Source organism: Heterocephalus glaber, unplaced genomic scaffold (genome assembly GCF_053883595.1).
Source record: "Heterocephalus glaber isolate CG9 unplaced genomic scaffold, H.glaber_assembly_v1.0 deba00000470, whole genome shotgun sequence".
Classification (NCBI taxonomy): Eukaryota; Metazoa; Chordata; class Mammalia; order Rodentia; family Bathyergidae; genus Heterocephalus; species Heterocephalus glaber.
In genome coordinates, this window is record NW_028258145.1 from 28,476,666 (window position 1) to 28,504,520 (window position 27,855).

Below are 27,855 nucleotides of genomic sequence, written 5' to 3' on the forward strand. Positions count from 1 at the left end.
TATAATTTTGAATGAAGCAACTGAATTAATGTATTTTAATGAATATATTTTGTGGAAAACAGTGTCCAATCCACAGTAGAGAAAGATGAAAATAATAACATGAAACTACATGATAAACATTACATAGTTACAAATTTTAGCTATCAATTTACCAGCAAGGAAAATGAAACACAGTTCTTTCCTGCCTGGATCTTTTTTTAAAGTTGTTTTTCCCATAAGAAAGAAAAGGATAAAGGGATGTCTAGTACCTACCAGACAGGCCAGTAGGAAAATTTAACAATTAGCAGAGAATCACTTTTCAATACTCTGTTAATCACAAAAAATTAAACTATATAAAAATTAAATCTACCATCTTATTACAAATATGCTTCACCCAGCACCACATGCATCAAAATGGAAAGAAAAAATTATATTAATTCACTTAAGAAAACAGTACCTACCCATTAAAATCATAACTACCCTTTTCTTCTTTCTTATTCTAAATATGCAGTATTTCACAAATTTCAATATGTAGTGGCTGTAAATATTGAGTTTCAAATACTTAATTATTTCCATTGTGGTTTCCTACCAAACCCATGATTAAAATGATTTATTCTTAATTGTTACATGTGCACATATTATAGAAGTATAATAAATTTGCCAAGCCTTTTTGTACCATACTAGGTATGCTCTTTGTAAATGTACCATTCATACTTGAAAAGATACATGTTCTGTTTGTTAGAAATATGTATATTGTTATATTTCATATATATTTTAGATTCTTTTTTTGCTTTATTTTTTCATGTGTATTAAAGTCTCCTACTATAAGTATAGATTTGATCATTTTTTCCTTGAAATCCTGCCCTTTTTCATTGCATACATTTTGAAGCTGTGTTCATCTTTTCATTGTAGTCATGAAGGTGAAAGAGAAGGTTGGTGTAGGAAAGCTGGATTCCGCAAAGTACAGAAGGAGATGTCTGGATGGAGGTAAAGACATTTTGAGAACTTGATGTAAATCCCAGGAGGGTCTGAGAATTCTTGGGTGTTGGTTTTTTTTTTTGGTACCAGTGATCGAACTCGGGTCCTTGCCCTTGAGCAGCAGGCGACGAAACCACTGAGCTAAATCCCCAGCCCAGGTGTTGGCTTTTATAATAGCTTTTCCAGCTGGAGACTAGAGCTGGCCTCTTTCCATGACTTGCTACAGACCAGCCTTCACCATGTTTTAAAAGTATAATGGCAGGGGGGCTGGGGATTGAGCTCAGTGGTTTCACCACCTGCTGTGCAAGCGCAAGGACCCAAGTTCGATCCCTGGTACCAAAAAAAAAAGTATAATGGCATAGGCTGAGTCCATGTCTCACAAAGTCAAAGAGTGAAGTTGAGGACAAAGGAGGTAAATAGGACAAATATTCATTAGGAAGAGAGAAATAGCTCCTAATAATTGGGAGGGGACCTGAAAGTGGGTTGCCATGGGGACTCTTTGTCTTGGAGTTTTTATACCAAAACATGACCAGGGCTCACACCACTCCAAGTCAAAGGAAGGTCAACATATCGGACTAAAACAAGCTTACTTAAATTAGAAATAGGCTGAGGAGTTCAGGCATGTAGCAAGCGTATGTCTGTAGGTACCTATTAGCCTCTATCTTATTTAAGTGGTTTATTAGAAGAACAAAGTGAGAAGGAAAAAATATTTTCCAGGTGGGTAGGAGCAGAAGTTGTCATAGTGGTCATCCATCCCCTTGCTTGTTACTGCACTTGTTATATCCCTGGACTGAATTGTTCATCTGGTTCTTATTAACCCTTGACTTCAGGCTCCTGCTTAACTGACCAAGGAAGGTGTGGTCATTCTGTTTCTACTTTGGGCCCAGTGCCTCTTTAGCTTCCTGCTATCTTCTCCCTAACTTGCCTGTCTATAATAAAAGGACCACAGGATTGGGCAGAGAGCAGGAAATAGGCATTTGTGCCTGTGTAGATTAGGGCATGACTTTCCTCACCCAAGTTTACCAGATCTACAAACCATGATTCGTACCAAATATCAACACATTCTACATTGTGAAAATGGCAGCTCAGAACCAGTGCAAGAAGGCAATGAGGGAGGGGTTTTTTGCTCCAAATAGTGACTCAGAGACTCCCAAGTCTCCTATACAGATGGCCCCTGGCTTTTTTTATGATGGTGCAAAAGCAGAGGCATTCAGCAGAAACTATGGTTTTATTCCAGAAATCTCGGAAAGAAATACACAGAGACACAGAATTTGGGTAAAATAATAAAAAGTTCTACTTGTGAGTCGTGAGGACTGCCAGAAACCGGTCTGGTTAGTATCTTCGTGCCCCTTTGTTCAGCGTTTCCCTTTTTATATACTTTTTACCCATTATCTCATCCCTAGTGGTCTTTGATGTGTAAATACAATTCCAGTTCCTATTTACAAGTCACAGACACAAGATAGGCACATATATATTGGAAATCCACCCAGCCATTGCAACTTTGTTAGGTTAATGAAGTTACTGGTTAAAGAGTCAGATTACTATCACCTTAAACAACAAGAGTTACAGAAAAAGCAAATCCTAAAGGAACACATTACTTATTTTACTTCTACAACTACCTTAATATTCAATCTACTAAGTTATCTAAAACTTTTCCCTATCAGTTTCAATTTTGATCTTTCCTGATCTAGCAATACATTGTAAAATATCCTCTGGTGATGCTGGGCAGCGACAGAGTTGCAGCTTCCTGTCTGCCAGGTAATCACTGATGCTCTCTAGGTAGAATGTTCAGAAGATTCAGTGTTAAATACATTTTCATTGTTTTTTTTTTTGTACTGGGGATCAAACTCGGAACCTTGTGAGGCAGGTGGTGGAATACATTTTCAACTTAGGATATTTTCAATTTACATTGGGTTTATCTACGTGTAACACCATCATATGTTGGGAGCTTCCATACTCTACAAAGCAGCAGGCACAAGATTTGACAAGAGGCAACCAGATGGCTTTCTACCCCATCACTTGTAGGCAAGTACCTTGCTCTCTAGCTGGATGCTTGTCGAGCTTGTTGAGCTGCAGGGCTAAGCTGCAGCTGCTGCTGAATCAATGGCAATGCAGTGAGAAGTTCATGGGAGAGTTTTGCATGTGTTCTGAGCCAAACTGTACAAAATGCTCACAGTGAGAGAAGAGATCTGGCAGAGCTAAAGGAGAATTTGTACATGGGCGAGGACAAGCCTCCCCTCACAGTTCAGCTAAATAGTCATGCCCTGATGATTATAATAGGAGCCAGGAAAGTTAGATCTGAAACAGAAAGTAAAATATTTCCTTGTGCTCTTTTTTTCCCTTGGTAGCAGGGATTCAACTCAGGACCTTGCATTTGTGAGACAGGTGCAGCACCACTGAGCTAAATCCCCCACCCTTGTGTTCTTTAGTAAGTATATACCAGGGCTGGGGATTTAGCTTAGTGGTTTCACCGCCTGCTGCACAGGTGCAAGGACCCGAGTTCGATCCCTGGTACCAAAAAAAAAAGTATATACTATATATATATATATATATATATATATGACCTTGTGATCATAATTTTCATAATCATGTTCCTAAACATGTGTCCATTCTATCATCTCAAAAACCTTGCCAAGCCAATAAAGATTTTTATTCCCATTTTATAGATGAGAACACAGAGTCTGAGAGAGGTAGGATGCCTGTGGCCACAGAGCAAGTAAAGAATAAGCCACAGCAGTTGTCTATTGTGTAGAGACCTTTCTGATGTATCTGCTGCTTCTCATTTTCATTCCTGGCCCCAAGGGTGGAGAATAGGAACCTAACATTGGAAGACCCAAGTATGTTAAGCCCTTGGAATAGAACTACTTAATGCTGGTGTCTATAACTTAGCTATAATTATAGCTTGCTGATGTAGTGTAGGGGCTGACAGTGTAACTCAGTGGCAGAGTGGCTGCTTAGCATGCATAAGGCCTCAAGTTCAATCACCAGCACACACATGCACGCACATACACACATGCACAAAAGGAAGTCACACCATACTTGGGAGGGAAGAGAAGAAGAAAAAAGGCCAGTCATTCTGATACCATAGTAGAATAAACCAACCGTTTTAAAACAAACAAAAGACGTTCATCCTAAAGCTAAAATACCAGAAATTTACAAAAGATAGAGTATTATTTTTACGAGACCAGTGCTCTAACCCCTGAGCTACAGAGCCCTTAGAGTATTATTTTTAAAAAATTATTTTGAATTTCCACTTTGACACATAAAGAGCTTCAAAGTCATCATTTCCACCCTTACAACAAATAAAAAGCTCAACAAGCTGAAAAATCAATAACTTTTCTTAGACACACCAAAGAATTAAGGCTATGGGGCAAAATACCACCTGTAATCAGAGATACAAGTAAATATAAAGAATACAGATCAGCTTATTTGAAGCAGAAGCTGCTGAAGCCAGTAGAACCAGCCAGTAGCTGGTAGAAATACTTACAAAGTAACTTCAACAAATTGCTGAAGGGTGAATGTGGAATAGATGAGAGTTTAAAACTCTTAGAAGCCCGTTCTAATGAGAATTTTACCTCTAGAATCTCTACTCAGTTCTTTTAGTGAAGACTAGTGGAAATTCTTCTCATGTTTAGCCAGGAAGAGGGGAGAAGTAACCATTTGAAATATTCCCAGAGTATTATCCACAACAAAGATCTACCTAACAAGGAAAAAACTTCACTACAGCTTACTACAACTTGATGGAAAAGAAGTTCCCAACTCCAGCTCTCTCTAGCCCTCATATTTCAACTAGGAGAGGATAAAGCCCTTTTGAAAGTCATAGGCCATGTGTACAGTCTCACTGAAAGATTGAAATCTAATCATGGGACTATAGAATGCTTCTCTCCCCCAACTTTGCCACCACTTTAACAGGGCTCCTATATAGTAACAGTGGATTACAGCTGAAAGAACTATGAAGCCATGACTCTTTTTAAGAAGTTTCTAGGAAATCTGAAAATAACAGAGGATAAAATAACATGGATATTAGAGTGAGTTGAAGCCTCTCACACTGTCATGGCAAATTGTAAACACAGCCTAACCTCTAGCCAGAGAATCATAAAATCTCATGTGAAAGGCCTACCTCAGTTCTACTCATACCAACAATATCTTTGATATATAATTTTTTGGTATTGGGGCTCTAACTTGAACTGTCCATATGATGAATATTAAATCAAATGGCACTGGAACTGGACCTTATTTTTATTTTTTATTTTATTTGATTTTTTTGGTACTGGGGATCAAACTTGGGTCCTTGAGCTTGTGCAGTAGGCAGTGAAACCACTGAGCTAAATCCCCAGCCCATGGACCTTATTTTTAAAAAAGTGAATCTAGACATAGTCCTTACATTTATCACAAAAATAAATTTAAAATGGATCTTAAATCTAACATCCAAAACCATAACACTTCTAGAAGTTTTTGTTTGTTTGTTTTTTGAGACAGGGTTTCACTTTGTAATTCAGGCTGGCCCTGAACTCACTATGTAGCTCAGGTTTGGGATTTTGGAATTTTTCAGGGCAAGCTCAGTGGTTTTATTATTATTATTTTTTTCTTATCTCTGCTTCCAGGTAGTAAACTTTAGCACAAAGGTTGGGGGTTGGACCTGAGGTGTTGCCCAGGTTCAGGTGAATGGAGGAGATCGGTCCTTCAGTCCCAATTGTACTATTTATATTAGTTGGACTCCAGACCATGTGTGTTATGCTCTGGCAGAAAATTTGTCTACATTTTGCTCATGTCCAGAAACTTTGCAGGAAACTGAGACTAGGGCAGCAGACTAACCTATCAGGAAATTTCATAGCAGCCCAACATTCAGGCAGTTGTATGGGTACTGTTGGGGGCTTTTAGCTAGCTCTATATTGAGACTGTAGAGCAAATGACCCAGCAGAATTATTTAAAAAGTTTTGAGTTTGGACAGAAAGAAATCTCCTGGTATAGTTGGGGCCTGCAAAGATGGAGCAGAGGAGAACTTCACTGATGAAAAGATTAGTATTAAAAAGTAGCTAAGTACTTTGGAACAGGACAATAAGAAAAATGGCCTAAGGGGATGTGAGGAAACATCCTTTTTTAGTCTCAAAATCACAAAAGTGACAAACTTTGCTTTGAGAAAAGAGTGCCAGGGCCTAGGGAGGCAGCCTAGAGAATGGGAATTGATTCTGCAGGATTCAGTGTACTATGCTTAGCCAGCCTGCCAGTTGGCTGCTTCTGGCTCTGCAGCAGTGAGCAAAATGCAAAAGGGGTTGGGCTTGGCTACTGCTCAAGCTGGTGGAGGACCCTAGTGTAGTTCTGGTTTTACCTGCATGCAAAATACGAGAATTGTGGGGTCAGGGAGACTTCCACCCAGATTTCAGAAGTGTATCAGGCAGTGTATCCCTGAGAGGGTAGTGCACAAAGCTGTGAGAGTGAAGCCAAAAGTGCAGTGGAGACCTCAGAATGCTGGAAAAGCCAGGAATGAGGACCATCTAAGGAAATCTGCAAGGAGTGCAAAAAGGCAGCCCAAGAGAGAAGCTATGAGGTCTACAACTGTAGAGAACAAGGAAAGGGTATGTTACTAGAACCTCTGCAGTAAGTCCTAGTCTCCTGCGAGCCATGACAGCACAAGATGAATTAATTAATGTATAGACAGAAACGAGACTCAGACAAGAAACTGAGCTTTGGCCTGATTAATGCTGCTCTGGGCAGCAAAGACCTCAGACCCCAGCTTGACACACCTTTATTCAGAACATCCAGCAGAAACAAAAGTAGCAATTGACTCAGAGGGAGCAGCGATGATCCTAGAACAATGAGGAACTATGCAGATGAAGATTTGGTTCCTCCCAGGATGTCTCCCTCTGGTGTGGTTTTGTCCTGGAGCATCACAGCATCACAGGACCATTGAGGTCTTAGGTGTGACTGGAGGTGAAAATGGGGTTATATCTGGACATGCTGTAGCCAGGAAAACTAGGCCCTAATCATGACATAATTTTTAAATGATTTTTCCCCCAAATCATGTAGAAATGCTCCCAACATACAACCAATGGCAATGTTCTAGGGATGGGGATGCCCAAGCCCCTTGGAGCTCACATCTCACTACAGATTGCCCCAGGTACTGGGCATGGAATTACAAGATTTAATGTATGCACTGTTGGTGGATCTCATTGGTTTCTAGCTGTTAGATTTCTCTCGCCTTAAGATGGCTGCTACATAAAATGGCAGCCTTCTTCTTCCCATAATACCCTGCTTCCCACTTAAAAGTATGGTTTCACCTGCCAAAAGACAACTTTCTTCCCAACATGCCCCTCTTCCCACCAAAAGAATAACCTAATACTTGCTATCTCCTAGCAACTAGTGATGTCACAGGCTCCTCCAATCCCTAGCCACTACATCACTCAACCGCACCCCAGCTCCTACAAACCCCACCCCAGGTCCTATAAGAAGCACTCCCTGTCCCAGCCATATTGCTCTCTCTCCTTTGTTTGGAGACAGCCAGGCAGATTGTCCCTACAATAAAGGCTTGTTGTGGTTCTGGTCTGGTCTTGGTTTTCAGCTCTTTTACCTGACACTACACTCTATCCCTCCCTTTTGGAATGAAAATGTTTACCTTGTGCCTTTGTATGTCAGCAGTGTTTAACTTTGTTTGGAATTTTATGGGGCTCACAGTTAAGAGTTTGCCTTAAATTTCAGAGGAGACTTTGGATTTGGACTTTTCAGCAATTCTAGCACTTACAAATTTGGCAACTCTTAGAGATGGATGAACTGCATTTTGGATAAAAGGATACCTCTTATGCTCATAGGTGGGGCTTTGGTGAGGTGATTGGATGATGTGGGTGTGTTACTTATCAGTGGATTAGGCAACTGATGAGTTTATAGTTAAATGTGATGCTAGTAGGTGAAGCCTAGTTGGAGGAGGTGGAGACGTGGCCTGGAGGGGTGTATCTCCTTTCTTCCTCCCTCTGCTACCTGCTGCTATGCCCTGAGCTGTTTCTCTTCTGCCATGTCCCTCTACCATGCTGCCCTGCCTTGGAGCCAGATGACCATGGACTGAAACCTCTACAGACTGTGAACCAAAATAAACCTTTTCTTCTTGCAGTTGTGGTGTTGGGTATTGAGACTCAGCGACAAGAAAGTAACTAAGACAATTTCCCTTCCAGCAACTACTGAGTTGGTTCAGAAATGGAATTCTATCAAACCCAAGCCTTTGGACTTTGGCCCAGTCCAGGCACCTCATGTCCTACATTTTGCTTTTGTGGCCCCATCTCTTTGTTGGTGGATATTACAAAGAAATGCTAATGTTTAGTAACTCTGCTTCTCCCCTCTTTGTGCTGTGTCCATAGACTGCCCTTCCATCCATATTGGGCTTCCAGTCCCCAGTTATACTCAAAGAAAAAGTGACCAGAAGGGACATCTCTCAGGCTTGCAAAAAGTCCACTGGGGCCTTCAACCAGACAAGCCACCACAGGAATTGACCAGCCCAGGGAGAGGAACAAGCAACAGGGACAGGAACTTGGATCTTATCAGCAGGATGCGTAAGTTCGTTGAGGAGCACATTCTGGGGAGCCATCCTCCTGGTGAGTCTAGGCAGGGATGGCAGGGCAGGGGGATTCTCTGGACAATGTGGATAATGCCCTATGTGGCTCAGCCTGCCTCTCTGGCCCCTCTGCTCTGCTGCCATTGCTGATCAGCCTCTCTACTCTTTGGAGACTTAGAGTCTGGCCTGAATCCTCTGTCTCTCTCTGCTGGCTTTGAAACCTCCCCTTTTGACCCATTCTGTGTAGATTTTGTGGTTTAATTCTCAGAATTATTTCCTCATTTCTAAATTCCTAAGGGCTATACGGTTGTTGCCCTAAGAACCAACAACAAATGTGTGTTTGTCATGAGGTGTTGTGCTCAGTAAACTGAATTCCTTATTGGGTATCTGTACCTGCTCTCTTCCCTTGAGCTTATAGGAATAGCACAAAAGGGTCTACTCACCCTGCATGGAAGGGGCCCTTCAGAAAATTTTCCCCAAGACAAAAGAGCTCCCCAGGCCTTGCTCTGCTCCTGGAGAAATTACTTGTATGTTAATTAAGTGTCAATATTTTCCTTCTTCCTGTGTAAAGAAAATTATCAATCTTAAGAGAAATAAACATGAATGAGGATTTGGGTTAAACACCCAGCATTGGAAGAAGAAGAAGAAGGAGAAGGAGGAGGAGGAGGGGGAGGGGGAGGGGGAGGGGGAGAAGAAGAAGAAAAAGAATAAAAAGGACTACAATCCCTAGAGAACAGCTGTGATACTTTATTTTTCTAGGCTTTACTAATATTTCTGAGGACATCATTTCACTCTCAGTGTATTTTTTTGGTATATCCTTTTATTGGTAAATTTTAGGTGTACGATATGATGACATTCATCATTGGAAATTTGCACCTTTACATACTCTCTTGGTTCTTGTTTTTTTCCCCCTTCTCCTGCCCTCCCTTCAACCCTTCCATCCCTCCCTATTTACAAAGACTTTGTTTCCATTTTTTCATTTTCTCATATTAATTCCATTCCCTTCTTTCCTTTCACCTAGCCCTCCCACTTCCCCCTCCCCGTTGCCCCTTTTCTTCCTATTTCACATTATCTATTATACCTTTTAGTCCTTATTTACACTTTCAGTTTCTCACACTAGAGAAACTATTCAGTATTTACACATGTGTGTCCTGTTTATTTCGCTTAAGAGTATTGCCTCAATGTGCATCCATTTAGCAATAAATGTCTCTAATTTCTCGTTTTTGATGGCTTAGTAGTACTCCATTTTATTTTTTAAAAACTCCACATTTTCTTGATCCAGTCTCCAGTTGATGGACATTTGGGGTGCTTCCAAGTTTTAGCTATTACAAACTGTGCTGCTATGAACATGGGTGCACATACATCACTGTGGTATGATTCTTTTAATTCTTTGGGGAAGATCCCCAGCAGGGGAATAGCTGGGTCAAATGGGACTTCCAGTCCTAGTTCTTTGAGGTATCTCCATACTGATTTCCACAGTGGTTGCACCAGTCTACACTCCCACCATCAGTGGAGCAGGGTTCCTCTTTCCCTACAGCCCCACCAGCATTTGTTATTGGTTGATTTCATGATAGCAGCCATTCTTTCTGGAGTGAAGTGGAATCTCAGTGTTGTTTTCATTTGCATCTTTTGAATGACCAGTGATGTTGAACATTTTTTCATATGTTTATTTGCCATGTCTACTTCTTTGTGTGAGAAATGACATTTCAGATGCCCATTTTTAGGTTGGGTCTTTAAATTTGGGAGGTCTGATTTTTTAAAGTTCTTTATAGATTCGAGATAGACCTTTGTGAAAATTTTTTCCCACATTGTGGGTTGTCTCTTCACACTGCTGGTGGTTTCTCTTGCTGTGCAGAAGCTTTTTAGTAAAAAGAGATCCCACTTATTGATTGTTTGTGCTAGTTCACGGGCAACTGACTCCCTGGGTACTTTAAATTTGCCAAAAAATAGTACTTAATTGATTTATATTATATATTTCTACTGTTTTGAGCATAACAAAAAAAGTTTATTTTACCATTAATACCTTCAAGAGAGTGTCAGATCTGTGACTACATCTTATTGTCCCAATAGGAAACCTGATAAAACTTCCTCCTAAAGGTCGCTGGAGCCACCCCTGGCTCTGCAGAGCCATGTACAACACCCTCATTGGCACAAGTCTACCGGGGACTGTGGTGTTTACAGAATAAATTTGTCTCTTTGAGAGATAGAATAATGGGGAGTCCTTTTCAGGTGCCAGGTGTAGGAGATGATCTCTGATTAAAATATACACATATACATACACAAACATGCATCTATATGCATATGTGAAAACACACACACACACAGATAGGAACATTAAAGGCCAAGAAGAAAGCAAGCCTGGTGGAGGACCTACTCCCCATGTGAGTTTTGGATGCCTCACACATATTGACATGGTCTCACCCTACTGCCTCCCTGATGTTCAGGGATAATGCTGCCCATTGAAATTCAAGTGTGCTAGATTCCTTCGGAACCAAAGAGGAAAGCACTTTAGAGCTGATGCTCTCTGCTCAAAGGGCTTGGCAGAGGTGACATGATACATTCCAAAAGTGGTTATACACAGTGGATTTTTGGTTGCTTTGGAGGTTTTTGGTTCACTTGAAAAGACATTGGTTTTAACTAAAAAATCAAAGGAGAGAGAATGTAGGCTCCTTTGGAATTTGTACTGGGGTATTGTATTAGTCAGGTTTCTTGTTGCTGAGAGATGATACCCAACATCCACAACTTAAAGGAGGAAAGGTTTGGCTTGCTCATGGTTTTAGTCCATGATCAGTTGAATTGAGGACAGAGACATTATGGTGGAAGGGCATAGTGGAACAAAGCTGCTCACCTCATTGTGGTCAGGGAGAGTGCAGAGTAGAAAAAGTGAGGGACTAGATATAGACCCCAAAGCTATGTCTACCAATCTGGAGTAAAATAAGGACCCCTCCTCGAAAGTGCAAGGACCCAAGTTCAATCCCTCGCAGCAAAAACAAAACAAAACAAAACAAAAAAAACAAGGAAGACATCCTTACGGGCCGGGGATTTAGCTCAGTGGTTTTACCTCCTGCTGAGCAAGCGCAAGGACCTAGGTTCGATCCCCGGTACAAAAAAAAAAAAAAAAGACCCGTTTTAAAGGAAAAAGCAAATTCTTATTGTCCCATAAAAATTCATGCATATTTGTAGAGCCCCAGAGAGAACCACGCATCCTAGTTTGAGAAAAAAATATTTTAACTAACAGAGTTTTTATTCCATGAAACCATTTTCCAATTATGAATTGTCACCAAAGCAAAGTTTTACCTTTATATTTAATAAAAGAAATCTTTTTAAGATTATCATCAAAATAGAACCACAAAATTTAAAGATTCAAGTAGAATTGACCTACCCCTGAGAATACACCCCAGACCCCAGTTCCAAACATGTTGGTTTCAGGGAGTCGCAAAGCCTTCTAACAAAGTCAACAGCCACAATGATCTTTTTGTGGCCCACAGGGGCTGATTTGGTTCTTGTCATCCTCCATGGGATGGTAGGAGGCTCAACACTCAGCTATTTACTTCTTCCAAGCAGCACAGGTGTCAGATGTTGATACAGGTATAAACTCTGCTCCTACCATATCATATATCCAGTCCCCCACTGAAGGGAAAATAAACCAGTGCCAAAATAATTGCACTTGTAGCTTCTGGATAATTGCCTGGCTCCCCACCCCACCTCAACCCCACATTTTTTTTTCTGACCAGGTATGTTTTTTCTGAGTGTCCTACCTTTTCTATTAATTCATCCAGACAGTCTGGGGAAGAGGTCTAGCTGTCCTGACCATATAGTCCAAGTGGGAACTCCCACTTCAGAGGAGTGGGGTATCCTGGGGAATGTGGGGATCTGAGCATCAGGCAGACTGTGCAGATGAAGAATTGAGAGGAGAATAATGGCAAGGAAGAAGACAGAGTTTGAGCAGAGGCTTTGTACCTGTGAAAGCCCTCTGCCGATGACAGTTTATTATAATTCTGTTAGCTACATGTATAGTATCAATAATCATAACTAGAAAGTTGAAGCAAGTGGCAGATAACTCTTTTATTCCTTTCAGAGAGACTGACAAAAGCATCTTTAATATACCATTGTACTCTGGTACTCAACTGCTTTGAAATTCATCTAATTTTGTACTTAATGCATTTTGACTCCAAAATTTTGTCACAGTACTCATTGTTTGTTTGGTACTGGACGCATAAGCTAGAACTTTTCAGTGTTGATTGCCTTGTGATTCGCTATCCTTTCCAGCCAAAACAATGCATTTGGTATTCATCATTTTTGGCACTTGTTGCATCTTCCAGAACTAACTAATGATGAGTACTCAGGTGGATCACTGTATGCTCTAGGGTTTCTACCCACCAGTATGGTTTTGAAATACACAAGCCCTCTGTCTGACAGGTTAGCTGTGGTGTAGGTTTGTACGTCTATATTTTTCTATAACATTCCACAGTATACCTGGTTAAAGATGCTACTGTTCTAAAGAAATCTGTGGCTTCCTTGAATCGCATACAAACCTACAGAATCTTGTGAAGTCCCCGCTCTAGTTAAGGCCCAAGCAACTTCTGGTCCTCAATCCTGCAACAGGTCAAGGGCAGGAAAGAGACCAGTCCAGGCCTCCTGGTCCTTCTTGTGCTGACTCCATGCCCTATGAATGGAAACCAGCTGCTTGCTTCAGAATTGTTCTCTGAATCATCGTAGAGTCCCTAGGAGAAAACTGCTTGCATCTGAGGAAGACAGAGCCACAAACAGATAAGCATAAATTGGTGTGAGGTGTAGCGCTGGGAGCCTGCACAGGGAATTGTGGGAGGAGCAACAAGAGGTACAGGTAGGCCCAGGCAATGAGTGGTGGTGGTCGTTCAGTCTTCCTGGAGCACATGATACCTGTGAGTGATAAATGAAGATTAGCCACAGAGCATGACTGGAAAAATTAAAGAAAGGGATATTTAGGGCCAGGGATTTAGCTCAGTGGTGCTGTGTCTGCCTTGCAAGTGCAAGGTCCTGAGTTCAATCCCCAATACCAAACAAAACAAAACAAAGCAAACAAACAAACAAACAAACCAAAACAAAGAAAGGGATATTTATACATTTCCTTTTTTATATTGAGGTATAATTGACAAGTAAAAATTGTGAATATTTAAGGTGCAAAATGTGATACTTAATGTATGTTTAAATTGTGAAATTATTGTGATAATCAAGTTAATTGACACACCCCTCACCTCACATAGATACCTTTTGTGTGTGTGTGTGGCGAGAACATACTAGATCTCTCTTAGCAAATTTCAAATGCACAATACAGTGTTACTACCCTAGTCATCATGCTGACATCTTGTGGTTCTGATTTGTAGTTCAGTGATGACCAGTGATGTTGAGCATATTTTCGTATACCTGTTGGCTATTTGCATAACTTTTTTTTGGAAAAAATGTCTGTTAAAGTGCTTTGCCCATTTTAAAATTAGATTATTTGTGGTTTTGCTATTAAGTTGTATGAATTCCTTACATATTTTGGACATTAACCACATATTTTATATATATATATATGGTTTACAACTATTTTCTCTTACTCTGTAGGAAAAATTTTGTTGATTGTTACCTTTTCTGGGTAAAAGCTTTTTAACTTGATGTAGTCCTTTTGTTTATTTTTCATCTGGTGCCTGTGCTTTTCATGTAATATCCAAAATAAAAATTGCTAGGACTAATGTCAAGAAGGTTTTTCCATTTTCTTTTTAGTTTTATGGCTCTGGGTCTTACATTTAAGTCTTTAACCCATGTTGAGTTAATTTTTGTGAGTGGTGTAAGAAAGATGTCCAACTTCACTTTTTTTCTTTTATGAAAAAATAAGATAAAATTTCATAACAAAATAAGAGAACAGCAATAGTTAACATACTGTTTATTGTTATCTTCAAAGTACTCAGATTATAAGACATGGACAAAAAGATTCTCTCTTATAAAGAAGAAACAAACAAACAAAAAAAGAAGAAACAAACATATTAGCACAAAACTTCCTTTTCAATGAACTAAGAGAAACTAGTAGTGTAAATGAAATAAATTAGCATATATTTGGGGAACTACCTGAATCTCTCCTTACTTCCTATTTATCTATCTCTTGCATTGTGGCCCTCATTTGCATATATATTTTTCTCATATAAGAGAAACTGTGATTTTTAAGCTTATGTGTCTGACTTAACATTGTGTTCTCAAGTTGCATCCATTTACTTATGAATTCCTCAAGTTTATCTTTCTTTATGGCAGCGTAGTACTCCATTGTGTATAAATACCACATTTTCTTTTTCCATTCGTCTTTTGATTGATATAAATGCTATTTCCAAGATCTGGTTATTATAAATTGTGCTGCAATAGACATGAGTGTGCATATACCTCTGTGATATGATAATTTTAACTTTTAGGGGTAAGGTGCTTAGAAGAGGGATAGCTGGCTCAAATGGAATTTCTATTTTTAATTTTTTTTAAAGTACTGAATTTTATTTATTTATTTTCCTGGTACTGGGGATGAAACTCAGGACCTTGCACTTATGAGGCAGGCATGCTGCCACTGAGCTAAATCCCCAGCCCCTCTAATTTTAATTTTTTGAGGAATCTCCATATTGATTTCCATAGCAGTTGTACTAGTTTACATTCCCACCAACAATGTAGAAGAGTTCCATTTTCTCCACATCCATGCCAGCTTTTATTATTAGATTTCTTGATGATAGCCATTCTTTCTGGGGTAAGATGATCTCTCAAAGTAGTTTTAATTTACATTTCTTGAATGGCCAGCAAGTGATGTTGAACATTTTTTTATGTATTTATTGGCCATATGTACTGCTTCTTTTTTTTTTTTGGTACCAGGGATTGAACTCGGGTTCTTATACTTGCGAGGCAGGCAGCAGAACCACTAAGCTAAATCCCCGGGCCTGGCCATATGTACTTCTTCTGAGAGCTGTCTATTCATTTTGGTTGCCCATTTTTTGATTGGATCTTTTATTTTGGGGAGTTTAATATTTTTTAGTTCTTTACATACTCTAGATGTTAATCCTCTGTCCAAGGAATAGCTAGCAAAAATGTTTTCCATTCTGTTGGTTGTCTCTTCACTCTGCTGGTTGTTTCCTTTGCTGTGCAGAAGTTTTTCATTTGATATGATCCCATTTATTGATTCTCGGTGTTATTTCTTGTGCCACTGGTGTTCTATTCAAAAAGTCCTTGCCTACACCTATGTCTTCAAGAGTTGTACCTATTTTATCTTCTAGCAGCTTGTTTCTATTTTAACATTTGGATTTTTTATTCATTTTTATTTTAGTTTAGTACATGATGAGCTATATGAGTCTAGACTCAATCTTCTGCATGTCGATACCCAGTTTCCTCAGCACCATTTATTAAAGAGGCTATTTTACCTCCAGTGTATGTTTTTGATCCCTTTGTCAAAGATTAAATAGCTGTATGTTCTGGGGGTAATGTCTGCTTCTTCTATTCTGTTCCATTGATCCACATGCCTGTTTTGTGTCAGTACCATGGTGTTTTAATCACCGTATCTTTATAGTGTAACTTCAAGTCTGGAATTGTGATGCCACCTGCTTTTCTTTTGTTACCCAGGATTACTTTTGCTCTTCTGGGTCTCTTCTTGTTCCATATTAATTTAGGATTTTTTCTTTAGATCTGTGAGAAATGCCATCAGTATTTTGATTGGGATTGCATTAAATCTGTATATCATTTTTGGAAGTATAGCCATTTTGATTATATTGGTTATGCCTATCCAGGAACAGGGGATGTCTTTCTATTTGCTGATGTCCTCCTTGATTACCTTTTTCAGAGTGATGAAATTTTCATTGTAGAGGTCTTTCACTTCCTTGGTTAGGTTAATTTCTAAGTATTTAAATTTTTTGATGCTTTTGTAAATGGTACTGTTTTCCTAATCTCTTTTTCAGTGAGTTCATTATAGGAATGCTATTGATTTCTGTGTGTTTATTTTGTACCCTGCTACATTGCTGAATTTGGTTATTAATTCTAGGAGTTTTTTTGTGAAATATTTTGGGTCTTGTAATTAAAGGATCATGTCATCTGCAAATAATGATACTTTGACTCCAATACATAACCCTGTTATTTCTTTCTATTGCCTGATTGCTCTAGCTAATGTTTCAAGAACTCTCTTGAACAGGGGTGATGATAATGGACATCCTCATCTTGTTCCTGATTTTAGAGGGAAAGCTTTCAGTTTTTCCACACTTAATATGATATTGACAGTGGGCTGGTCATAAATGGCTTTTATCAGATTGAGATAAGGTCTTTTTTTTTTTTTTTGGTACTGAGGAATGAACCAGGTCCTTGCACTTGCGCAGCAGGCGGCAAAAACCACTGAGCTAAATCCCTGGCCAAGATAAGGTCTTTTTATATCTATTTCTTTAGGGTTTTTCTTTCTTTTCTTTTCTTTTTTTTTGGTACTGGGGATCCACAGCCCTAGGGTTTTTTATTTATTTTTATTTATTATTGTTTTTAAAGGAGAAAATGTTTATTTGGTTTACAGTTCATAGAGGTTTCAGTCCATAATTGGCTGGCTCCAAGGCAGGGTGGCAGAGGGACAACAGTTCATGGTGGAGGAAGGCAGCAAAAGCAACAAGAGCCAGGGTTTTTTTAAATCATGAATGAACACTGGATTTTCCACATCTATTGAGATGATCATGTGATTTTTATCCTTGCTGCTCTTTATGTGATGAATTACATTTATTAATTTGCGGGCTGGGGATTTAGCTCAGTGGTTCCAATGCCTGCCTCACAAGTGCAAGGTCCTGAGTTTGATCCCCAGTATCAAAAAAAAAAATTAAAACATTTATGATTTGCATATGTTGAACCATCGTTGGATCTCTAGGATGATGTTTACTTGGTCGTGGTGTATGATCTTTTTAATGATTTGTTGTATTCTGTTTTCAGTATCTTGTTAAGGATTTTTGCATCTATGTTCATTAGACAGATTGGCCTGTAGTTCTCTTTTTTGGTTGGATCCTTGTCTGGTTTAGGGATCAGGGTAATGTTAGCTTTCAAGAATGATTTTGGAAGTACTCCTTCCCTCTCAATTTCATTAAATAATTTGAGGAGTATTGGCATTAGATCTTCCCTGAAGTTCCTGTAGAATTCAACTGTGAATCCATCGCAGCTTTTCTTAGTTTGTAGTGTTTTTATTACCATTTTAATTTCATGGCCTGTTATTGGATTATTTAAGATTTTTTTAAGTATTCTTGGTTCAGTTTTAGTATTTCATGTGTATCTAGGAATCTCTCCATTTCTTCTGAGTTCTCCAAATTTTTTACATTGATGTTTGTGAAGTATTTTCTAATAATTTTCTGGATTTTGGTAGTGTCTGCTGAGATTTTACCTCTTTCATTTCTAATTGCATTGATTTGTGTCTTCTCTTTGGTAAGACTGACTGAGGGTTTGTCTTTTATGTTTATTTTTTCAAAGAATCAGCTCTTTGATTCATTGATTCTTGTGTTGTTTTTTTTTTGGTCTCCATTTCAATGATTTTAGTTCTGGTCTTTACAATTTCCCTCCTTGTACAAGCTCTGGATTTGGATTGTTCCTGTTTTTCTAGTTCCTTGAAATGCATTGGGGTTATGGTGAAAGAAATACATATACAGGGAATAATATAACATATATAGTGTATTATCTCTTTTTTCTTACCACTCCTTCCAATGTGATTATAATTTACAAACTCAATTCTTTTTTTAAATTAATTTTATTGGTAAATTTTAGGTATACAATATAATGACATTCATCATTGGGAATTTACACCTTTACATACTCTCTCGGTTCTTATTTTTTTCCCCATTCCCCTGCCTTCTCTTCAACCCCTCTGTCCCTCCTATTTTACAAAGACTTTGTTTCCATTTTTTTCATTTTCTCGTATTAATTCCATTTCCTTCTTTCCTTTCTCCTACCCCTCCCACTTTCCCTTTCCCTTTGCCCCTTTTCTTACTATTTCACATTATCTATTTTACCTTTTAGTCCTTATTTACACTTTCAGTTTCTCACACCAGAGAAACTATTTGGTATTTATACATGTGTGTACTATTTATTTCACTTAAGAGTATAGCCTCAGTGTGCGTCCAATTAGCTATAAATGTCTCTAATTTCTCATTATTTATGGCTCCATTTTATAGAAAAACGTTTTCTTTATCCAGTTTCCAGTTGATGGGCAATTGGGCTGTTAGAAACTCAATTTTTAGCAGTCAATAAATTTTGGCTCAAGCAGAGCATACATGATGAATGAAGGGAAATAACCCTGAGGGGAAAAAATGTATTTGCATGTTTGGAAATCTTTTAGAGGCCATTAGGAACAAGAGGATTGGAAGCAGCTTTTAAAATGCGGTTGCATGGCTGGGATTTAGCTCAGTGGCACTGGGCCTGCCTTGCAAGTGCAAGGTCCTGAGTTTGATCCTTGGTACCAAAAATAAATAAATAAATAAATAAAGTAAAAATAAAATGTGATTGCACTTCTGCTTTCCTAGATTGCTAACAAGAATTGGAGCCAAGACCCAAAACAGTTAGCCAATCCCAAACTAGGTGTGTGGTCCCTAAAATCTCAGTATTCTCATCTGTAGAGTAAAAGATTGTGTAGGGTGGCCAACTCTCTTGGTCTTCTCAGAAAGAAAGACTTTCCCAGGATGAGAAGACAGGACTTTCAGTGCTACAGTCAGGTAACTCCCAGGCACACTGAGTGAATGGTCCCACTAGACTGTCATGAGTTGCTGCGTGAGATATATATATACATACATACAGATAGATAGATAGATAGATAGATAGATAGAGATATTAAATTATTTATATGGTGCATGAGCTTTGGAGGCACTTAACATTTTCTTGGTTCACTTTTTACACATTAGTCCAGTTTAAGAGCAAGGAGCTGAAGTCTTTGTTCTCCACAGGTGGGCATTTCTTTGTTTGGCTGCTCTGGTTGGTTCTGAGAAGCTTATGGAATCCTGATATGAGGGGCATGAAAAAAATATGAAGGCCTTCTTCTGTTCTTTAGGTATCAAAGTTCTCTAGTGTTACTGAAAGATCCAACCTACCCCAAGATAAACCATAAAGGAGAGAACAGCTGCTTTCTGTTCAGACATTGGAGCCTCACATGGTTCCAAGGCTTTAGGACCAAAAACATACTTCCTCTTGCCTTTCTTTTCCTAATCCTGATGAAAAAGAAGCAAGGGTTGGGATAGAAGATCATTTCTCTCTAAAGCATCACCTCCACTAAGGAGTTGCAGAAGCCAGCTGTTTTCCGAACATAGAAACAAAAATAATTGGGTTTCTTGGTCTGGGGATTTAGCTCAGTGGTTTCGCCGCCTCCTGTGCAAGCACAAGGACCCGAGTTTGATCCCCGGTACCAAAAAACAAAACAAAAATAAATGGGTTTCTGTTAGAGTTTGAAGCTTTAGAACAGGTGACTTCCTCACTTTTGTCTACTTAACAATTTGGATCTTGGACAGAAAAATGAAGAGGAAGAAGAAAAAAAGGAAGAAGAGAAGAGAACGAGGAAGGGATGAGAATCACTCTAGACCTTTTTATGTCCTCTCTCCCCTGGTGAGGAGGGCAGAAAGGCAAATTAAAATTGTCCAAACAAACCTCTATTTACGTTCTTTTTGTTTAATCTCTTTTTGACTTTTGAAACCTTAAACCCTAGATCTCCAGAAATTATCAACGTATACAGCATTCCCTTCCCAGTCACAGGGGCTATTGTCCTAAGAGTAAACACAAAGGAAAGACCTTATTAGAGGAGAATCCTAGACTTTTTTTACCTTAAGACTTTAAGGGAGCCTCATGTGCAAGGGAACCAATGAAAGCCTTTAATAAATACAAAGTTTTTATAACCTTATACCCCGAGAGTTAGCTAAGATGGACTCCAGCCTCCTTGCCACATTCTGGGGAGGTCCATGCCTTTTCCTAACTGACTGAATTTCCAGACTTCTAGTCTCAGTATCTCTCTGGCTGCAAGTCTCTGCCTGATGAATGCTCAGTTTTCCTGTTTCACCTCCTGTATCTGTTTACTTCTCTCCTCCCTCATGTTCAAGCATGGAATTCTGTTCTTTGGTTTCCTCAGAATTGGTCATCTAAGGCATATACATGAGTATCAGGCCTTGTTGAAAGTTTGGAACCATGTAGGATTTTTACATTGCAGAGATACACAATCTTTAAAATGAGATACTGGATACCCCTATTCTTTAAAAATTTCTGGCCCCTGGAAATTTCCCCTTAGCCATTTTTCTCTGCAGTTTTGGCCTCCTATCTTAGTTTTGGCACCTCCTAACCCACTGTCATTGCCCTCCAGGTGTCTTCACATCTCTTTGTTGCTCCGTTTCTGAAGTTCTCTCCTAGCTAGGAAGGGAGAAGTATCAACTGTCTGTTTTGGTTTTAATAATGATTTCTTCACTTTACTGTATCTATATTCACTAAAACAAAATGATAAGGGCAACACAAGAATGGAAGACTCTCAGTGACATTTTATACATCTAAATTATGAATAATGGACATGGTACATTTATTTGCCTTTTATCATTTTGGCACTCCAGGAATGAGCAAATGCCAATGAGAAGGTTATCATCATCTCTTTTCTCTGTGGGATCTTCCACAAAAACTTGAGACCTGTCTGATTTCACACTGAGTTTGATGCCCTTCCCTGGCCTGGAGGAGCAGAGAAATGTGGGGCACTTGGAAGGGAAAGACTGAGGGATCCTTTATTTTAATTTATCAATGAGTCTCTGTTGAGTTCCCTCACCTACAACACAGAGATTTCCAGCTTAGTGCTGACTATGAGCACGCTGGGGAGTCAGTCATGCATGTGCCAAACTCTTCCAGACCTTCTGACCCAGTCGAACTTCCTCCGTTCTCGAGGGCCAGGGTCAATGTGTCTTTCCTTGATTTTCCTTGCTTTCTTTAGTCTTCTCTCCCTCTATTTTACTTCACTCTCTTTTATTGGTTCCCAGCACCTTCTTGTTCTGTTTACCAGAGTCCTGACCTAGAGGCCTGACTCTGGGATTCCCAACAAATCAGGTCTGGCCACTCACCCTAAAAACGCAAATGGAAAGACATGGTGAAGTAGGAAAGGAATGTGATCAATATGGTCATATTGGGAAGACAAGAGGGGACCAGGTACCCTTAGCCCTGTCTTCAAGAGTACTGATCTGAACTTTAGGTTTAATAAGAGAAAGAATTGGAGCAGGGGCCAAGAGGTATGCGTAATTGAACAGACTTGGTCAAACTGTGATCCAGTTAATCATTATCTTAGTTCTGCTTCTATGAGGTGGTTCTGGAGAAGTCCTTATTTATAGAGGGGGAATCCAATTCTGTTAGCAGGTGCAGCCTCCATTTCTATCATGGGGCAATTGCTTCCTCTTTGGGGAGTGATCTTATCTTGGTGATATCTCTGCAGGGACTCAGCATTCTTTTATAACCATTGCACTTACATTTTTAAGAAGGTACTCCATATCCTAGAATTTTATATATGGGGATTCATTTTTGAGAAGTTAATTTTATCATTATCAGTAATCTTCTTGAGCTGGATTGGGCAAAAGGAGAGGGAAAGGGAGGAGGGAAGAAAAAGAGAAGAGAGAGAATTATAAATGCAAAAGAGTTTCTCCAAGGCTCAGTGGAGGATGAACGTCCTCTCTGTCCCCACTGCATGGCCTCTTTCCCCTACTTCTCCTCCAGATCAGCTTCATTCCCCCTTCCTCTACACCCCAGTCTTTTCTGCCTGGATGTGCCCTCAGCTTCCAGTTTACATGTTCTCTCCCTAAAACATCAGCAAAGGCCCAGCTAACTCAGAGACTCAATTCAAAATTTCCAGATTGGGTCAATTGTCCAATTAAGTGCTCCTGATTTAATTAACTGTGGCCAGGAGCCTAGGTCATGGGTCATCCAAAGACAACCTTATTGGGGTGGGGGTTATGGGCTGGGCAGACATCACCATAGCTGCCTGCTGTACAAGGGATTCCCAAAAGCACAAGTGGACAGATCCTCTCCTCTTCCTCTTTTAGAAAGTACATTTGAAGTTTATGTACAACTTCAGAGAAAAAGAATTTATTGCTCATGAAACTAAGACTTGAGGCCTCCAAGTCCCTTCTCAAAGACCCACATCACACAATTGGCAGGAAAGCCTTTGGTGCCCTCAGGTTCTGTCACCCATTTCGCAGTACTCTGGCCTTGAGCTACTCCCAGCAGCTCTAACCCCCACCACCCCTTGCCCAGCTCTATTTCCTTGTTCTTGGCTCCTTTCTTGCTGCAGCTAATCCCAGCTAATGTGCTCATGCATGTTAATTGTCAGATTCACTCACCCTGCAAATATTTATTGAGTGTCCATGCTGTGCGAGCCCCATGTCAGGGGCTAGCAGTGTGATGTGAACCACACAGACTCTGACCTCACAAAGCTGACTGTAATGATCTTGTGTGGAGCCTAAGAGAGAGGGAATCCCTGGAAGGGCTCACCAAAAGCTGAGGGCCATGAGACCGTGTCTGATGCTGACTTCCTGTTGATCATAATGCCTCCTGAGTCTTTACTCAGAGTCGAAGTCTATACTGCCTGTCAGTTTGCAGTCCATTGGTTCACTTTGTACTCTGCTCATCCAGTAACTAGTCAGTCCCCACCCAGTAAAAACACGATTCTATGTACCTCTTTAGTGTGCATCCCTGCCCAGCTCATAGTTCTCCCAGCAAGTGCTGGCTGAGTTCTCTTGGGCCAGTGCTATGCACCTCTCACAGAAAGAGTACGACCTGTGGTGTTTCTCATTACATGGATTAGCTTGTAACAATGCTGCATGCACATGGGAACAGTGCATTAGAGAAACTCCATGCAGTAGCTCCAAGTGTGGTAAGATAAACCTTCTGTGGGAAGGAGGGAGGGGCTTTGAGAGGGAAAGAGGGCAGGGGAAAGGAAGGAGGAGTTTAGAAGCTGAAAAGGATTAAGCCCCTGGAATGTTTAGAAGGAGTAGGCTGGTGACTGGTAAAAAGAAAGAAAGGGTCACCTCTATTGGCAACAATAATAATAGGGACATCACTTATTGAGTGACTGGTGTATGCCAAGTACTGTGCCAGATACTTTATGCATCATCTCATTTAATTCACAATCCAGGGAGGTAGGTGTGGTTATTCCCACTTACTAGAGGGGGAAATTGAGTCTCAAAGAGCTTAATGCCTTGCCAAGATCCTACTCATAGGAATTAGCACCATCAAGAGTTGAATCCACTCACAAGCACAAGGACCCGAGTTCGATCCCAGGTACCAAAAAAAAAAAAAAAGAGTTGAATCCAGGTCTGTCTGGACTCTTAAAAAATATTAATAGAAAAAGTCCCTCTGGCATCCTTGGGAATCTTTCTTTGGGTGTTAAAGTCACCCAAACCTCTGACTTGGTGTGGACTGCAATAGCTGCTCAAAGGACTAGGCAGGGCTGGGCCATTCTCAGCCACACTGAGTGCAAGGTACAGCACCCAGGATCCTCAGGGAGCCCAGCTCCTCACTGACCACCAAGGCAGAAACACCTGACCCTGACTGCAGGGTGTTCTTTATGATGGCAGCTTTGCTTGGAGCCCAGCATTCTACACATGACTTGTTCTTGTTTTTTCAGCTTTAAAATGGGCATCCTCAAGCCTCAGGTACAAAATGTGGCCATTGGATCCAGCAAACAGGGTATTGTGGAGTAGAGGAGGTCAGGAGATTTTGGCTCTGCGTTAACCTGAGCTTGAGCCTGGAGATCTTGTGTGATGTGAACTAGATCTGAATTTTTCTCATTTGTGAAATGAAGGGTTTAGACTCAACCTTCACTAAGCTCCCTCATCTCAGCTCTAAGACTTAGTGAGTTTAGGATTTGTAGCTCCTTGGAACAGCTGCCTGCTCAGTGACCTCTAATCAACCTTGGCACATTCTAAGTACTCAGTAAGCACTTGCTGAACCAAGCCCAGGAGATTAGGAGTTTCTCAAAGGAGCAAAATAATTTCCCAGTGGGGTTCACCGCATACCCTAAAGTGACCAGTTCCCACTGTGCCGTGGGCCCTCAGAAAACATTTACTCACTGAGGGGTAAACTTGGTACCTTGTCTTAGAGGTAGACAAAAAGGTCAGGAGTTTGGGTTTCAAGTTTGGAGAGGAGAGAGACCCTCTGTTTGGAACACAATTGACCAAACATTGCTTGCTGTGAAATGTGAGACCCCACAGCAAACACTTCCCTCCAACAGCCCCACCTCTACCCTGGAACTGTGGCTGAAAACAGGGCCCTACCAGGCCACTTTCAGCCAGCTCACCTATAGCCATGACTCTTGAGACACTGGGTAGTCTCAAGCCCAATCCTACCTGGACTTTATAAAGTAGCCTGAGGAGAGCAGCTGGTGCCTGGGCTCCCCTAGAGCCTCCAGGCACGGGGGGAGGCTTCTGGGAGGAGGGTAGACAGGCAGCTCTGCCAGTCCTCTCACAGGCCCTCAGCTGTCACCACCCCTGTTGCTGTGGAGAACAGGCTTCCTGCTCAAGCTTCTCCTGTGGCCACTGAGCCCTTCTCTCTCCAGTGCACCTGAAATATTTCTTTCTTTCTGTTCTTTCTCTTCTCTTCTCTTCTCTCTTCTCTTCGCTTCTCCTCTTCTCCTCTCTTCTTTTTTTTCTCTCTCTCACACACACAGACACACATACGCACTCACATAAACACATTAATAGTAACTTTAATTTGCTCTCTACATAGTTTTCCTCCCTCACACAGTCTTTTTCACATTTACCACCTATTTCTCTATTCTCTGTACAAAGAGTCCCCTCTCTCCATTCCCTCTCTCTCTCCTTCCTCTTCACACTCCCTCCTCCACACCTTCCCTTGCTGCTTAACTAGAAACAAAAGTGAGTTTGTTGTGTGAGAAAGTGGACTTGTGGAGGCAGTGGCGAAGCAGGAAGGAGGCAGCAGCAGAAACAGGCTGGGGCCAGAGGCAGCACGGACAGCCAGAGATTCCAGTGCTCAGCTATTCCAGGGAGCAGGTATGACACCAGACAGGGCTGCTTCTGGCCTGTTGTGCTCTGACTAGTCTCATTTCTCTGTATAAGCTCCATTTATTTGCCTCCTCTCTGGCCTTGAAAGGGAAAAGGAAGTCCAGACTTACAGAATGGCAGGCTCAGAAGACCAAGGGGGTGGCAAGTCTTCTTCTTCGGGGACTTGTGTGTGGTACCACCTGACTGGGCTGGGGAAGGCTGGGGTCAGGGGCAGCTGGTGCAAGGCAGCTGGGTGAAGGACACACCAGGTCCTAGGAAGGAAGGTTAGGGCCATTTCACAAGAGATGTTTTGAGGAATATCCCCAATCCTCAGTTTAGGCAATAGAGACCCATTGAAGGATTTTCACCTAAATGGTAGCATGAATATTTTTAAAAGAGTAGTAATTGGGGGCTGGAGGTATGGCTCAGTGGTACAGCACTTCCCTAGCATGCTCAAAGCTCTCAGTTTGATCCTCAGCACTGAGAAAAAAAAGTAGTTATTGTACTGTGATCCTTGGAGAATTGGTAAGGTTCATCAATCAGATAAATTAATGGTATTTTATGCTAGTTAAATTATTTGATTTATGTGTACTGTAGTTTATGGAAGAGCACCACGACTCCCAGGAGTCCAGCACATGAACAAGTTTGAGATGTTGCTCTGCTGCTATCTAGGGCTTGGGGATGGATGGGGAATCAGAGGCAATGAGGGCAGTAAGTGGTTATTGCAGTGACAGGAGCAGGAGGTAACGAGAGGCAGGGAGGGAGGGTTGGAACCAAGGATTTAGGTGGAAGAAGGACTCTTTGTGGCAACATGGGTAAGGATATAGAAGGACTAAAAGATGGGAATCTGATGTTTTCATGCCTGCAAGCCTTTATTTTCTTGATGAAGTGGGATAGGAGATGGATCAAAAAGCTTAATGGGAAGCGCAAAAGTTAGAAGTGACATAGGCAGCTGGAGATGGGCAGTGGCAAGGGTGAGTAGAAGGTTGCTGCCCTTGAGATCCATTGAGGGTAGAAACCTTCTGCACAGTTGAGTGGTTTTCTACAGAGAGGCTCATGATCCTGGGTTCTGGGATTGGTGGTAAGGAGAGCTGAGGACCTGTTACAGTCTCAGCCTTATATCAGGTGTTTTATTCTTCTTATCTGATTTATTCATTCCCAAGAACCTTTTCACTCAGACTGAATTTACTCATGCACAGGTGGCAGCTCTGAGATTCATATTCATATCTAGATGGATTAGAAGCCTATTGGGCACCCTGCTTGCCTCTGGAGCCCTCAAATACACTTGTAGAGATAAAGATAGGGCCAATGAATTCTTGTTTGGGCATTGCTTTTATTGGGAAGTCAAGGAGGAAGACAATGGAAAATGTGGTGAGAGAATATTTTAAATTATTGTCCATTGGGGGCCCATTGTAAAATAAGTGAGGGAAGGAAGGAATGGTAAACAAGAAATAAGAGACTGGGAGGAAAGGGAAGATTTAATGAGGTCCAGGAGACCGCTGATGAGAAATTGATCAGGGCAGGGCAGTGGGGTTAGTGAGAAGGGACTGTATTCTTGAAAATTGTAATATAGGGTTAGAAGTGAGGGAAAGAGTGGTGCTGTGATGATAACTGCTGGAGTCCAGTCTGTGGGGTGGACAGGGATGCCTTTAGCCAAGGCATTGGTCACCACTTCAACACAGGTTGTCCCTCTCTCCCCTTGGTTCACCATGTTCCAGCCACACAGATCAGCAAGCATATTGCCACCTCTGGGTGTCTGTAACAGTTAGAGCACTCTTTTTCCAGATGTGCAGAAGAGGCTCATTCAAATCTTTCAAGTCACAGTTCAAATGACCTTCTCAGAGAAGCCTTCATGGCCATGCTATCTCCTGTAGCTCTGCTGGTCATTTTGTCTTTTCAGAGCACTTATCACTGCCTAAAATGGTGGTTTATAGATTTGTTTACTTGTTTATTATCTATCTCTGCCTCTGGAACACAAGGTTTGACAAACAAGGACACATGGGTCTTCTTTACAGCTTTATTTTCCAACACCTAGAATAATGCCTGGCATACAGTAGGCATTCACTAAATACTGGAAGGAAGGGAGGGAAAAAAGGAGGAAGGGCCAGAGATGGAAGAAGCATATTTGGGGAAGGATACATGTGCAGTGTTGAAATGTTGAACTTTGAGGTGCCTAAGGGACACCCAGGAGGCAACTTCAGTGGGCCATTGGAAAGTAGGCTGGGTGCTCAGGAAACCAAGGGAAGGTAAGCCCATGTGGCACACTTGAGCAAGACTGTCTTCTCACATGGCTAACTTCCTCGTCATAACCACTTTTGGTAGTGGACTTGTTTGGGGCCTACTGGGAGAAAAGACCCCTTTGAGTTG

General features: G+C 40.8%; 1 protein-coding gene across 12 annotated transcripts in view; it reads left to right on the forward strand.

The window, feature by feature from the left end:
• Slc4a5 (solute carrier family 4 member 5) overlaps positions 1–27,855 on the forward strand; it is a 115,125-nt gene that overhangs the window by 21,653 nt on the left and 65,617 nt on the right. For 8 of the 12 annotated variants that reach the window (XM_087202094.1, XM_087202076.1, XM_087202091.1 and 5 more), the window contains 2 exons: positions 892–966; positions 8,304–8,537. In XM_087202094.1, coding sequence (XP_087058220.1) covers positions 894–966; positions 8,304–8,537 — 307 coding nt within the window. In that variant the 5' untranslated portion in view covers positions 892–893. Of the gene's footprint in view, positions 1–891; positions 967–8,303; positions 8,538–24,948; positions 25,498–27,855 lie in introns of those variants that run through there. The other 4 variants (XM_087202099.1, XM_087202090.1, XM_087202103.1 and 1 more) reach the window with 3 other exon arrangements.